At 51.8% G+C, this 15,329-nt stretch overlaps 1 protein-coding gene across 13 annotated transcripts in view; it reads left to right on the plus strand.

Annotated features, from left to right (window-relative positions):
* Positions 1-10,908, plus strand: part of MAST2 (microtubule associated serine/threonine kinase 2) — a 181,717-nt gene extending 170,809 nt beyond the window's left edge. For all 13 annotated transcript variants that reach the window (XM_019749394.2, XM_019749395.2, XM_019749392.2 and 10 more), the window contains 15 exons: positions 91-299; positions 1,320-1,458; positions 3,333-3,465; positions 4,238-4,403; positions 4,945-5,046; positions 5,331-5,453; positions 5,625-5,734; positions 6,092-6,246; positions 6,479-6,762; positions 6,851-7,045; positions 7,681-7,907; positions 8,062-8,184; positions 8,580-8,716; positions 8,843-9,036; positions 9,336-10,908. In XM_019749394.2, coding sequence (XP_019604953.2) covers positions 91-299; positions 1,320-1,458; positions 3,333-3,465; positions 4,238-4,403; positions 4,945-5,046; positions 5,331-5,453; positions 5,625-5,734; positions 6,092-6,246; positions 6,479-6,762; positions 6,851-7,045; positions 7,681-7,907; positions 8,062-8,184; positions 8,580-8,716; positions 8,843-9,036; positions 9,336-10,852 — 3,814 coding nt within the window. In that variant the 3' untranslated portion in view covers positions 10,853-10,908. The remainder of the gene's footprint in view (positions 1-90; positions 300-1,319; positions 1,459-3,332; positions 3,466-4,237; positions 4,404-4,944; positions 5,047-5,330; positions 5,454-5,624; positions 5,735-6,091; positions 6,247-6,478; positions 6,763-6,850; positions 7,046-7,680; positions 7,908-8,061; positions 8,185-8,579; positions 8,717-8,842; positions 9,037-9,335) is intronic.
* Positions 10,909-15,329: the final 4,421 nt, after the last annotated feature.

Genomic DNA, 15,329 nt, shown 5'->3' on the forward strand with positions numbered 1-15,329 from the left:
TTATAAGGTGTGAGGTGGGGGGCAGTTGGGCCGCCGCAGCTCTGGATGGTGGCGCTGAGGGTCCATGGACCGGAATGCACTGTTTCCCAGGGCTGTATTCCTGGTGCGGCACAAGTCCACCCGGCAGCGCTTTGCCATGAAGAAGATCAACAAGCAGAACCTAATCCTGCGGAACCAGATCCAGCAGGCCTTCGTGGAGCGTGACATACTGACTTTTGCCGAGAACCCCTTTGTGGTCAGCATGTTTTGCTCCTTTGAGACCAAGCGCCACCTCTGCATGGTGATGGAGTATGTTGAAGGTACTGGGGAAAAGGTGGTGGCCTGGCATGGAGACCAAGGCACAATCTGAGACTTAGCCCTTTGCTGGGACCAATAGCTTCGTATAGGGGTAAAGTTCAGGGCCCAGCTTCCCAATCTTTGACATTGGTTTCTGCCTTAGGATCTCAGAGACCCATTTGGCTATGGTGGGCACAAGGCTCCCTGCCCCTCACAGGGAGAGAGCTCTGCAGCAGTAGTTGCCATGCGGCTGCCCATGTCACATGCAGTGAGAGGCACTCTGGGACAGGATGTATCAGCCTGGCAAGCTATAGAATCCTGCACTCCAAAAGCATCAGGCAGGAACAAAGGAGATAGAGCCAGAGAAGCCCGGGGTGGGATGCTGGGAGGATTTCATCTGGGCCCTCAGAAGAAAGGAAAGCCACTGCCTTGGTTGATGGCTTGTGAAGGAGACACTACTACCTAAGGCCACACAAAATGCTCTGGGGATGGAGCAGAAGGTCACCGTGGGGCACAGTTCTGGAGAGGGGCAGCAGCTTGGCTAGTGGCCTTCCCTCTGCCCTTCTCACTGCTGTATATAGCTTCCAAAGATATGTTGTCTAAGTCTTCAAGGTGAAGCTGAACAGAACTTTTAATTAATGGGTGTATGCTGGGAGTTTACAATGTTACTTCACTGAAAAATTAAAGGTCAGCTAACAGGAAGGAAATAAATGAACAATACCAAAGTCTCAGCCAGATGTGTTTACAATATACAGGATTCCCATCGTAAAATAACTTAGTCTTACAAGTCAACTTACAGGCATAGAGGCCTGAGTTCCTTCCCACTATGGCCTGAACAACGGCCTAGACAGCCATTGACCTTACCTCCTGCTCCTCTCCTGTCTCCCACCCAGGCCAACAACAGAGGGGCTAGAATCAGTCTCTATCTAGCACCAGGGTCTTCCATGAGGCTCTCTCCTCTGGGACCTTACAGACTCTAAGCTTGGGACCATCTAGAACAGGGAACTGGATCCTTCCTTCATGGTGGTGTGGCCTTGTTGCAGGAGGAGACTGTGCCACTCTGCTGAAGAACATCGGGGCCCTGCCTGTGGACATGGTGCGTCTGTACTTCGCAGAAACTGTGCTAGCCCTGGAGTATTTGCACAACTATGGCATCGTGCACCGCGACCTCAAGCCTGACAAGTACGCCCACTATCTGTGTCCCTTGTCCAGGGTCACCCTCTTGAGTCTCTAGATAAATGGAGGCAGACATAGCCTATTTGAATCGTTACTGGGAAAGTGTTTATGTGGGTATCCATCTAGGCCTCGGGCTTGATCTGCTCTGACCACCCCAAATGCAAAGACCATTGCCAACAAGGTCTGCCAGGGGCATTGTAAAGTTTTGGTCACATGTAAGATCACTGAGGAGCGCTACTCAAGAAACCAAGCAGGAACAAAAGAATCAACATATCTAATAGATGGCTAAAAAAGTGTTCTGATATTTACTGATATCTACTCTGTGCCAAGCACATTATTATGAACTATAAAATAGTCCCTAGCCTGTAAAACCTAAGTCTAGTGTGGGAGACAGAAATACCTGTGTATAGACTGCTTTTCAGAAGGATTAGTCAGTTGGAAAAAAGTGGGAAGAGCTTTTTAAATCTGGGGAGTGGGATTTGCAAAGGCACATAGGTGTGAGAGAATGTGACCCATTCAGGAACTACAAATAGCACAATGCGGCAGAAGCTGAGATTGCTGGTTGCTCAGAGTAGTAAGAGATAAGGCCAGAGGTTAGGTCGGGATTAGATCACCAGGGGTCTTTTTGTTAAGTTTGGGTTTTATTTTAAAGGGTCCTAGAGAGTCTTTCAAAAGCCTGTTAACCAAAGGTGTGATAGCATGACACGCTCAGATTTTGGTTTTAGTTTAGGAAAATCAATCAGTGGACAGAGATGGTGAGATCATTGCAGTAGACGAGTCCAAAACAATGGCTGCACCAGAACAGTCAGGATGGAAAAGAGAGGGGTTAGTGTCGGGGCGCAGAAAGGAAATGATAAGGTTGGGGTGGGGGTGCAAAGAGAAGCGAGAGCTCAGAAGGTGTCTGGGATATCTTCCAGATTTCCAGCTTGGGACTGGGGCATGGTGATAAGCCTCTGTAGTGGAAAGTGGCTTTGACACGAGACAGACCTAAGTTCAAATGACCATTCGTTAACTGTGAGCTCCAGTCTGTGAATCCTCTGAGCCTCATGTTCGTCCTCTTTAAAATGGTGGTAATAATACCTCCTTTTGTTGTGTTAGTCACTATATAAGACCTTTCAGGAGCCAGAATATTTTTATAAATAGTCAATAAAGCACTTATCACAGAGCTCAGTAGGTAACAGAGATTATTGTTTTTCACCGAGACAAGGACCAGTTAGTTAGGAGGCATTACTTTGTTTTGGACAAGTTGAGTTTGTGCTGCCTGTAAAACATCTGGGCAGTTAGTAGGCGTGGAGCTGTAGAAGTCAGGGCCAGAGATACTGACTCGGGAATCACAGAGTAAAGGGATCACAGAGTGCAGCCTTTGCACAAAATGAAATGTGAAGGGAGAAGAGAGACAATTCTCTGTGAGAGCCTATTTCTGGTTTCTCCCAGTCAACCCTCCTTGTAAGACCAACCATGGACATGGAACAAGAGTATGTGCCCCTCTTCTTTCTCCCCAAGTCAGGGTCTTGTGAGCCACCCAGGTGAAGAAATGGGACTGGAAATGGCGAGAGCCATAGGAGGCTGATCATTCTGTGGAAGAGAGTCTGTTCCTCAGCTTGCTGATACCTGCCCCCAGTATAGAATACAGCTGAGTGCAGTAAACAAATGAGCTGGGGGAATGGGCGAAGGGCAGGTTAGTTGCTTGTGCAGAATGCACAAGGCCAGAACTATTTATTAGAACTTTCACAGCTGCCTGTCCCCCTTCTGAAGCTACCCTGCTCAGGTCCCCCAGTAAGCCCATAAAAGCCTGAGTGGGAAAATTTGGCACATACTAAAATCAGCACTCTTAGAAAACTAGGAAGTAAGTCCATCCTTCTGTTTCTCTGGTTTTCTAGTCTCCTGATTACATCCATGGGGCACATCAAGCTCACTGACTTTGGCCTTTCTAAAATTGGCCTCATGAGTCTGACAACAAACTTATACGAGGGCCACATTGAAAAGGATGCCCGCGAGTTCCTGGACAAGCAGGTAAGAAAGGATGGTTGAGACTTTGGGGGTTGAATTTCAAGCCTTAGAATAAGGACTGGGGGCCACGTGCTTACCCTGTAGGACTGGGAGTGCCTATCTTTTTCACCTGTTGGTTGATTCTAGGGAGACAGTGAGATAGGGAGCACACTTGGAAAATAGGGTGTACCATGAGAATCACATAGATGTAAAATCCAAGATCATCTTCCTGCTCAGGGTTTGGAGAAAACAGGCCATATAACAATTGACACTCTGAGAGACTGGTATGGGCTCAGCCCTGACCCTCCTAGCCTCACTCAAGGGCAAAGCTCTCCTGGAGCCTGTCGTTCTCGGAACACAGCTCTGAATGTCCACTGCGCTGTGGCCCAACTTCCTCAGAGTAGCCTCTGGATGTTCTCTGCTTTCACATTTCAGGTTTTGGCTGTTCACAAGTTACTGTAGTAGTCACGTGACTGTAGGATCTGTTCTTTGGGAGTCTGGAGGGCAAAGGCCACTTGTGGGATAGGGACCAGCTGTCAGAAGGTGTTGAGGGATCAGGGAGTGGTGGTTCCAGGCTAGAATTAGATGTTTTGGGTAGTTAGGAAATAAACCCACCCCACTATCAGTTCCAACTCTGGTACCCTCGGGCTCCTGTGGATCTTTCTCATTAACCAAAGTTAGCTGTCTTCATTCAAAGACTTTTTCACCCCCGAGGTGGGACCATCCTCACCCCTCCTACTGTCATGCCAATGAGCTGCCTCAGGATGCTGAGCCAGCCTGGCTTCTCTGTGCCCAGGTATGCGGGACCCCGGAGTACATTGCGCCTGAGGTGATCCTACGACAGGGATATGGGAAGCCAGTGGATTGGTGGGCCATGGGCGTAATCCTGTATGAGTTCCTGGTGGGGTGCGTCCCATTCTTTGGAGACACTCCGGAGGAGCTCTTTGGGCAAGTGATCAGTGGTAGGTATCACCACCCTGGCCCTCTGGGGAGGCAGAGTCTGGATCCCCAAATACGATTTATGCATGTACCTCTGAGGTTTATGAGTTCTTGTTCTGGGTTCACGTGTGTGTACTCAGTATGCTTGCCTCTTAGATGTGTGTGCACATAGGCGTACTGTGTGTCACCTGCGGCTTGTTCTGCTGTGTTCATATGTCCCCATATGTGCATATCCTGTGAGTGCATGTGAGTGTCTGGAGTGTAAAAGCAGAGTGAGCTGGAGCTTCAGGACAGAGAAGTCATTGCTTTGCAGTGCCCACCCAGGATTAAAGAGCAAGCCATGGTGTAGGGTGTGTGAGACCCCCCCACCAGGAGAACAGGAAACTACAGAACTTAAGGAATTGGGGTCCCAGGCAGGCTCTCAGGGGCTCCAGGCTGGGCTTTTTATGCCTCCTAACCCTTATACTGTCTGAGAACCATCTTCGCCCTCTCCTCACTCTGCCTACAACTTCTGAGACCCTTCTCTCGCTCACTCACTTCCCCCTCACCCCAATAACTCTTCAGAGGAGATTGTGTGGCCTGAGGGGGATGATGCACTGCCGCCAGATGCCCAGGACCTCACCTCTAAACTGCTCCACCAGAACCCTCTGGAGAGACTGGGTACAGGTAGGACGGTGCTCACTAACCTTTCTCACCACCTGGAAGAGCGGGGAGGAGGGCTGAGTCGATGCACCCGGGAGGCTCAGGCTTCAGGTGTGAGCAGTGCCTCTGGATCCTGACACTGCCCCATTCGCTCTGGGCAGAAGAGCTTGGAACGTGCAGAGCTTGGAACGTGCGGAGGCTGAGGCCCCTGGGCCTTGCCGCTCATGGTCTGGGTTCTCCCTGCACATGCTGAGGGGGACTCCACCCAGCGCACCCTGCGCCCTTGCCCACACCCTCCGTGTCCACAGGCAGTGCCTATGAAGTGAAGCAGCATCCATTCTTTACCGGGCTGGACTGGACAGGACTGCTTCGCCAGAAGGCGGAATTTATTCCTCAGCTGGAGTCAGAGGACGACACCAGCTACTTTGACAGTAAGGCCATCGGTGGGATGGGGAAGAGGGGGCTCCTTCCTGTTTGCCCAGAAATACCTGTGTGCCTTGAACTTGGCCTTGGGAGCAACTTCTCCAGGCCCTTCTAAAGGCTCATTGGCTCAAAAGGAGGCTACCACCGGGGGCCTCTGATGGGGACTGTCCTGTGTCCAGCCCGCTCAGATCGATACCACCACGTGGACTCGGAGGACGAGGAGGAAGGGAGTGAGGACGGCTGCCTTGAGATCCGCCAGTTCTCCTCCTGCTCTCCGAGGTTTAGCAAGGTATGACTGAGGCAGGCCCAGGCTGGGTGGAGAAGGCTGGAGGACTGAGAGAAGAGGACCAGTCAAGGGATATAGCTGGTGCAGGCTGAGGGAGGAGGTCAAAGGAGGACAGGGCTGGCTGGGCCTGTATATGACAGATACATCTAGAACCACTCCAGGCCCTGACATAGGAGATGCTAAGGCTGAAGCCAGGTTACACTAGCAGAATAGCTGTTTCCTCGAAGATTCAACTGGTATGTGTGAGAGAGGGAAGGGGAGAACTGGTTCAAATTCCTGGGTTTCAGGTTCCAAGGATACTTTGCCTCTTTGGGCGGGGTCTGTTGGAGCCCGTCCCTGGCACATCTTCTGTGCCCACAGGTGTCCAGTAGCATGGAGCGGCTCTCACTGCTTGATGAGCGCCGCACACCACCCCCCACCAAGCGCAGCCTGAGCGAGGAGAAGGAAGACCGCTCCGATGGCCTGGCGGGGCTGAAGGGCCGAGACCGGAGCTGGGTGATTGGCTCCCCTGAGATGTGAGCACCCAGAGCTCACCCAGGGTGGGGCGGCACAGCGGTCCAGCAGTTGTCACAGATTATGGGCGAGATTCAGATGCTGGCGGGGTGCTTGTGGCAGTAAGGGCTTATTCACAGAATGGCTCTTGGAGGAATGTCTGAGGAGGAGAGTTCTGTGAGCCCCTGAGGGAGCCTGGGCTGGAGGAGGGAGACCACCCGCCTGGAGTCTCATCCTAGGCCTTGTGTCTCACAGATTGCGGAAGCGGCTGTCGGTGTCTGAGTCATCCCACACAGAGAGTGACTCAAGCCCTCCACTGACAGTGCGACGCCGCTGCTCAGGCCTCCTGGATACACCTCGATTCCCTGAGGGCCCTGAGGACGCTAGCAGCACCCCCAGGAAGCAGCAACAGGAGGGCACATGGCTTCTGACACCTCTACCTGGAGAAGGGGTATCTGGGCCTATTCCTCAACGACCAGTGGAACGGCAGCTGAGGCTGGATGACGAGCCTGTGAGCCAGAGCAGTGGGTCCAGTGCAGGTAGGGCCCAGGCTGGAGGATACTGCAGGGAGGCGGGGAGGGGAGGCTCAGCTGCATTGCAGATCTCATGGCTCACTTGAGTCCACAGCCATGGAGACTCGAGGCCATGGGATGCCACAGCTGGCTGAAGGAGCCACAGCCAAGGCCATCAGTGACCTGGCAGTGCGCAGGGCCCGCCACCGGCTGCTCTCTGGGGACTCGATAGAAAAGCGCACTGCTCGTCCCATCAACAAAGTGATCAAGTCTGCCTCAGCCACAGCCCTGTCCCTCCTCATCCCTGCAGGTGAGACCCTGGGCAACTAAGATGAATCTCACAGGAAGGGTCTTGGAATCTCTGTGGGCCTGTGGCTGGGGTCTGCACAGGGCAGGTGTGTCTGTGTGTTGCATGTCACTACTGCCCCTTTGTTAGGAGACAAGAGGTCTCTAAAGTTGTGCATTGGTGTCTGGGTTTGTATGTGTCCCAGAAGGCAGAATAGCACCATGTAACAAGTACAGGCTTTGAGACACAAAGCTTATTTTCAAATTCTGGCTCCATCACTAAATGGCTCTTGACCTTGAAGAAGTTGCTTAACCCCTCTGAGCCTCAAGTTCCTCGTCAAAAAAATATAGATGGTTATTAGTTTAGTGGTGGTGGCTCATAGGTAATTGTGATATTTAAATATGTATGAAAAGGTTTATATGGTCCCTGCTACATATATAAGCAAGCACTCGGTAAATGCTGTCAGTTGTCATCACCTCCTGGGGTCTGGGTATGCGGGGGCTGTGCTGCTCAAAGGCCTTAGGGAACATGTGCCTCGGCTCAGGCTCCGTCTCTGACTAGAGCTGGGTGGGATCCGCAGTCTAGACCGGGGGCCGGTCTGGGACCATGGCCCACCCAGGGTCCCCTGGCCCACTAAGTCCTGGCTTCTCCTTCTCCAGAACACCACACCTGCTCTCCATTGGCCAGCCCCATGTCCCCACATTCCCAGTCATCCAACCCGTCATCCAGGGACTCTTCTCCAAGCAGGGATTTCTTGCCAGCCCTTGGCAACTCAAGGCCCCCCATCATCATCCACCGAGCTGGCAAGAAGTATGGCTTCACCCTGCGGGCCATCCGTGTCTACATGGGTGACTCGGACGTCTACACTGTGCACCACATGGTGTGGGTATGTCTGGCCCCCAGCCCTGCTGTCTCAGCTTCATCACTCCTCTTCCTTCCCCTTTACTAGGGCCTGTCTGTCCCTGTCCCATCCCTGCCCACATTACCCTCAGGGGTCATGCCCAGGCTCCAGGTTGAGGACTGTTCTCTTCCTGGTGCAGCACGTGGAGGACGGAGGTCCAGCCAGTGAGGCGGGGCTTCGTCAGGGTGACCTCATCACGCACGTCAATGGGGAGCCTGTGCATGGGCTGGTGCACACAGACGTGGTGGAGCTGATCCTCAAGGTCAGTGCTGGGTGTGCAGCCTCCAGAGTCCGGCTGGCCACAGGGGACTGGGAGAGTCGGCCATACATACACCTGGCACTGAGGACAGATACACGTACACATGGGACCTGGGGGCGGGTTTCACTGAAAGGCAGCACCCTCACTGACCAAGGTCCAGGGAGCCTTCTGAGCTGTGGGCAGAACTAGAGAACAGGAAGAGTGAGCCTCTTCTCTCCCTCGCCAACCCCAAACCACTTGGGTGCTAGTTGGAGCCATTTTCTAACCTGTGAAGAGAGAAGACGGGTCTGTGGTTCAGACATGTTGAGGGTAGAGCCATGGTCTAGCCACGCCCAGGGACAGGGATGGGGGCAAGAATATGGCTACCGCCTTAGCCTGGGTCATGCTCTGTTCCCCAGAGTGGAAACAAGGTGTCTATTTCAACAACTCCCCTGGAGAACACATCCATTAAGGTGGGGCCAGCTCGGAAAGGCAGCTACAAGGCCAAGATGGCCAGAAGGAGCAAGCGGAGCCGCGGCAAGGATGGGCAGGAAAGGTGAGCAGGACTTAGCCCGAGGGTCTGCTCTGAGCCAGACTATGGTGCTAGTGTGGGGGGAACGGGGGGAGGAGGGGTGCTGTGCCCAGTACACCAGCTCAGACAGCCTTTGACCCTTGCCTGCAGCAAAAAAAGGAGCTCCCTGTTCCGGAAGATCACCAAGCAGGCATCCCTGCTCCACACCAGCCGCAGCCTGTCTTCCCTTAACCGCTCTTTGTCATCAGGGGAGAGCGGGCCGGGCTCTCCCACACACAGCCACAGCCTTTCCCCCCGATCTCCCACTCAGGGCTACCGGGCGACCCCTGATGCTGTGCATTCAGGTAGGAAGGGCTCCCTGCAGATGGCAGAGACAGCCCCGGGGAGGTAGGCAAGTGCCTGGGCCCTCTGTGCTTCTCACTGGTCGCACTCTGAAACCCTCGTTCACCCCACCCCCTGAAAGATCCAGCAGCCTTGGGGAGGAGGTAACAGGGTGGAGGGTGACTGCATTTCTGTAGCCTGGACTCAGGTTCACTGGTGGGGGGTACCCTTCATCCTATGACATTCCAGGGCTAATCTCTGCCTTGCCCCTCAGTCACTTCTAACAGCTAACATTGCTCTGCCTTTGTCTGTTTGTACAAAGTGGGAGGGAATTCGTCACAGAGCAGCTCCCCCAGCTCCAGCGTGCCCAGCTCTCCAGCCGGCTCTGGGCACACACGGCCCAGCTCCCTGCACGGTCTGGCACCCAAGCTGCAACGCCAGTACCGCTCTCCACGGCGCAAGTCAGCAGGCAGCATCCCACTGTCACCACTGGCCCACACCCCTTCTCCGCCGCCAGCAGCTTCACCCCAGCGCTCCCCATCACCCCTGTCTGGCCATGGAACCCAGGCTCTCCCCACCAAGCTTCACTTGTCGCCTCCCCTAAGCAGACAACTCTCACGTCCCAAGAGTGTGGAGCCACCCCGCTCACCACTACTTAAAAGGGTACAGTCAGCTGAGAAACTGGCGGCTGCACTTGCTGCTTCTGAGAAGAAGCTAGCCACTTCTCGAAAACATAGCCTTGACCTGTCCCACCCTGAGCTAAAGAAGGAACTGCCACCCAGGGAAGTCAGCCCTCTGGAGGTAGTTGGGACCAGGAGTGTACTGTCCGGGAAGGGGACACTGCCAGGGAAGGGGGTGCTACAGCCTGCTCCCTCACGGGCCCTGGGCACCCTCCGACAGGACCGGGCTGAACGGCGAGAGTCACTGCAGAAGCAGGAAGCCATCCGTGAAGTTGACTCTTCAGAGGATGACACCGATGAGGGGCCTGACAGCAGCCAAGGTGTGCAGGAGCCAAGCGTGGTACCTAATCCAGAAGTGGGCCAGGATCCACCCCTCAGAGGAGAGGGTGAGGAAGAAGATGCCTTCTTGCCCAAGGAGCCCAGGAGCCAGGGCCCAGTGGTCCCAGGCCTGCTGACGGGGATCACACTGGAGCCTCCCAGGATGGCAGGCCCTGGTGTCCCCAAGAGGAGGCTTGGCATCCCATACGTCTTTGAGGAGGCTGCCAGCTCCTTGTCACCAGCTTCCAGCCTGAGTAGGGCTGGACCCACAGACCCTATCCCCCCTGAAGGCAGCCTGAAGGCCCAGCACCTCCACACCCAGGCACGAACAGCACTTTGTCCCAGCCCTTCAGGACTCATCCCCACCAGTTGCCCTGCTGCTTCCTCCACCTCTGGAGAGCCAGGCCCATGGTCCTGGAAATTCCTTATTGAGAGCCCAGACCAGGCCTCAAGCAGAAAGGCAACAGTGGAAGGTAGGCTGGCCAGCCCTCAGAGTTTGGAAACCACAACTCCAGCTCACCCTAAGAACCCGTCTCCCAGGCAGGAGGGGAAGTCCTGGCCACCCAGTGCCCATGGCCTGGCCCATCCACCTTCTGAGCTTCCCAGCCAAAGCTGGCTATGGAAGCCTGAGTGTGCACAAACAGAGAAAGAAGGGCCAGCCCTGGGCATCACCAAAGTGCCTGATGCCTCAGGTGACAGGAGGCAGAACGTTCCATGCAGAGGCTGCCCTCTCACCCAGGAGCCTGGGCCCAGCCTGCTCCAGAGGGGCCAAGACCCAGGCGGCCCTCAAAAGCTTCAGGACTTGGCACTGACACCTGAGGAGCTTTTAAAGCAAACATAGTATTTGTTTGCCATTTCTTGCTCTCAGACCTGTGTAATACACGCTCTTGGAAACCATCTTTATGTCTTTTTGCTTCTTTCCTTTAGTCAACACAAATGTAATTCAAGGTCCTATGTTGCTGCAGATAATAGAGTGGTGAATAAGACAGTTTCCATTTTCAGAGGAAGGGTCATCTAATTCAGCTTTAGCTTTCCAGAGATTATGCCATCTGAGCCCAAACCTGAAGGAAAGGTGATAGGTTGTAGTTTGCTGGGTTAGAAGAGTGGGAATTAGTATAAGAAAGAATTTCCAGGCAGAGAGTACAGCACTTAACCATATATTATACCTGGTATGTTCAAGGAACTAAAAGCATGGGTCAGAGCTAACAGTCTTCCAGAAGTTTAGACTTTCTGTAGGCAATGGGGACCCCGAGAAGGCCATGTAGTGACCAATATTCCTGCTTTATAGATCAGGGAACTCTGGTTTTCAGGTATTAACATGCCCAAGACCATAAAGCTTGGGCAGAGCTAGGATTAGAACCTAGGGATCCAATGATTCCAGAACCCGCATATATCTCCCAAATTGGAATGCCTCTTAGTCAGAAAATGAGAAGGAAAAAAGGTGGACAGAGGTGAGGAGCTGAACTTGGGATCTATGTAGAGGTACTTGTGGGACATCCAGAAAGTAATTGGATGCATGAGTTTGGAACTCAGGGAAATCTAGACTAAAGATAGAAATCTGAGAGCCATCAATGTATCAATAGTAATACACTGAGAAGCACTAACATTTAAGGCAAAGAAAGAAGACAGGAAAAGCAGACAGAAGAGAGTCATAAAACCCGAGAGAAAAGAAAGTTTTAAGATGGAAAAGAAGTTACATGGTAAAATGCTGAGGCCAGGTGAAAATAGAGAACACTGTCTGTATTTAGTAATAAGGCCTTAATGTTTGTGGCCAGCGAGCCCTTTCTGGGCTATTGTCAGGTAGGCCTCAGCACTGGAGATGGACGTTGCTGAGCTGAGCAGCCGCCCATCGAGTAGAACGGTGCTGGGTGGGTGGTGTGGAAGGGCGAGGAGGAGTGAAGAGATGGCATCACAGGAGCAGGGAGCAGGCCTGTGGTGGAGTGCCAAGGCTAAGAGACTGACTGCCTCCATGGTGCTGCAGGACTTGCAAAACCGCTGTCTTGCACTAAGTGACCTATAACCCAATGCTGAGGTCTAAAGGAAAGGCGTCAAGGGGCCTGGACACAGGAAAAGGCCTCTGGGCCACCTGCCGGGCGCCGCATGACCGCAGCTCTTCATCACCCTGCATGGGGAAGGCTGTGGCCGCCAGAGGGCGCGCCCTGCCCATGGTGGCAGAGCCCACCTGGGAGGTCTGGTCCCTCAGCCTTCTAATCCTCTCTTGAACTCACTTCCTCCTTCAGTCATTCATTAACAGCTGACCCTCAGACAACCTGTACTGGGTGCTGGGAACACAGGTAACAGGTGCCTGGGGGAGCCCCTCGTGGATATCAGCATCTGGTTAGAAGCACCATACCACAGGTGAAGGGGGTGGGGCAGGCACATCCTGCAGCGGTTCCTGGAGGGAGGAACTGCCCCCTTAGGAAATTGGAAATGGGGGGTGGGGGAGGTTGGGAGGAGTAGGCACAGAGATGTTAAGTATCCTGTAAAGCATAGGGCAACAGCGCCAAGTACCAGAGGTGCCCATTGAGAAACTGCCAGATTAGCCTGAGGGGATTGAGGAGTTTCTGAGAGGTAACCACAGGGAAGCGGTTTAATCAGGTTTATGTTTTAGGAAGCTCACTGGCTGCAGTGTAGAGGTACAAGAAGACCAGGGGGAAAAACGATGTAGTGACCCATTGTGGTGGTCTGAACTAGGACAAGAGTGAGATTTCCCCAGAAAGATGCAAAGTACAGGGAGCTGGACACATAGATTTGGCAGCCATTAGCAAGTATACGGTAATTAAAGCCACAGAGCCAATGGGGACTGCAGAGAACATATACTAACGGAAAAAGGACCAAGACATTGGGAATTAGCCAAGGGGAGGAAGCCATGAAGAGTAACTGAAGTGGGGAATGAGATCCTGAACTTGGGAGAAGCCAGACCATTTTAAGAATTTTATAATTTGTACTTTGAAAAGATGACCCGTGTTGCTACAATGAGAACGGATTTGAAGGGGGCAAAAATGGAAGACGGGAGGCTTTCCAGTGTTAAGGTTAGAGATAGTGAAGCAGTGAAATTCGAGAAGTGATGTCTTCGGTATTTAGAGCGTAAAGTTGATATGGGTTGGTAGGTTTGACGCAGACACGGAGCAGAGAAGGTGTCAAGGACAATGACATTTCTGACTTACATAACCCGATGAATTATGTATTTCCATTAAACGAAATATGATATAATGGAAGAGAACCAGGGTGAGGTGGTGACCCTACATTCAATTTGCTGAATATGAGGTACCTCCCAGTAGAGGTCTGGGCAGACAGACATAATTGGTGTAGAGATGGTAGGTGAATTCATGGATATGGATCAAACTGCCAGGGAAAAAGGTGTGAGAATGCAGCAGAAGTAGTCCCGGAGACGTAAAGTCCAGAATTAAAAGGAACAGAGAAGTAGGAGAAAAACTAGATGAATGAGTTGTCATGGAACCAGTGGGGCAGTTTTTCATGGAGAAGAGCAGTCAGCAATGGCGGTTATTGTAGACGTCAAGAAGAGCAGTTTCAGGTAATGATGGAACCTGTACTGAAATGCTTATGGTACGGCAATAAAGACAAATTCAAACAGTTTTTCAGGTCTGTCTTTGAAAAGAGAGGTAAGGAAAGGGATACAGGATTCAGTAGGGATTGGGGAAGTAGAGTGAGAGACACCCAACAGTGTTTGTTTGGGGTTTTTTTACACAATGTATTTCATTATATTGATGGAAAAATAAGTATACAGTATTTTTAAAATTACATGAAACATTTCATTGTTATGATTCTGTTATATTACTCTGATATATGTTTGGGACTGAAAATTCATTTTTCTCTATTTTGCTTCTCAACTTGAACAGTCATCATTGCTTCTTACAAAACGTACCACTCTCCCACTGTGGGCCATCCTTGCGGAGCAGTCAGTCACAAGTCCTGTCTCACCACAGGAACATGGTTTAGGCTGAACATATCAAGGCCCCCTTCTCATGGACACTGTGTTACGCTGTATTCACTATGGACACATAAAATAAGGAAGCAGTGAGTACCTGAAAAGACCATCCCTCCTCAGTGGAGTTGCCAACATCAGAGGATTATGAGCCTGGCACTGCTGGAAGCCATCTTGTCCACCTGGAGAAGAGAGCCTGTACACAAAATCAAACGAAGCATGAGCTAGCAGAGATGGAGAGACACATAGTGCTTAGGATATTTAAGAGCCATAATCAGATTTTCCAATTATATTAGCCAGTAAAGGCCAGATACCCAGCTATGTTTACATGTCAATGGATGATCTATTTGAAATAGTGGAAAAATTGATAACTGATCCTGGGGGGGTTCTGGAGAAGGTGGAAGAAAATAAGATTCAAAATACACGGGGAGAGATTAGCTTTTAGTTAGAGGAGGGCTGAGGGCTACCTTTTGTAATTTAATAGGTGTGACAGAGGAGTTATGTGGCTATAGACAGGTTTGTAGGTTTGGTGTTATTAAGAAGGTAAGGGAATTCATAACCAAGCATATGTTTTCTCTGTAAAGTAAAAAAGTTTGCAGTGCCTGTAGGACACACAAGGCCCCAGTGGAGATCCCCAGCCAGCTGGTAGAGTTCAGAGTGGGAACAACTTTTGGGATTGGGGGAAATCATTGCTAGTTCCTAGCAGTGGCCTTGGGGGTGCTGTGTGTAGTGGGGGAAGGAGGACAGAGGCAAGGTCATTTCAAACAACAGATTATTCCCCTACCTGATCTGATTTGTAATTCAGTACGTACCTCGGTGGGGCCTGAGAGACATGGATGAGAACTGCAATGTTCTGCAAGCAGAGGTTGTCACTTGTTTGCTGATTATGTTCCCAACACATAGGAACCTCAACAAAGTGCTGTGGCAGAAGGGTGGCAAGGGCCTGGCACAACAAGAGGACAGACTGTAAGACTAAGCCCATTTCCCCTGCTCCCAGGATACAATGTGGAAACGCTTTTATTTCTAGGCAGAAAGATGTGATGAGTGAGAATCAATAAACTGGGCTTTTTAATAGCAGGAATGGGGTGAGTGAGGAGGAAACGGCTCTCAGATTTAACTTTCTCAGAGATAGTTTCTGAGTCTCCCTGTGTTTTGTGTTGGGCAGACAGGATTCTGGCATCATACTTGTTAGGGTCAACTTCCTCTTCTTCAGGGATAGAAGAGAGCCTCTGATGTCCCCAGTTCAGCCCCAGGACTAATCTTTTGGTGCTTGGGAGAGATTTGGAAGTTTCAGGGCTTTTCAACACCCTACGTCCTCTTTCCCTCACCCCCTGCCCCCAGCCCACCCCTCCACAGCACAAGGACAAAAAGG

The sequence above is a fragment of the Rhinolophus sinicus genome, linkage group LG06 (assembly GCF_036562045.2).
Source record: "Rhinolophus sinicus isolate RSC01 linkage group LG06, ASM3656204v1, whole genome shotgun sequence".
Taxonomy (NCBI): Eukaryota; Metazoa; Chordata; class Mammalia; order Chiroptera; family Rhinolophidae; genus Rhinolophus; species Rhinolophus sinicus.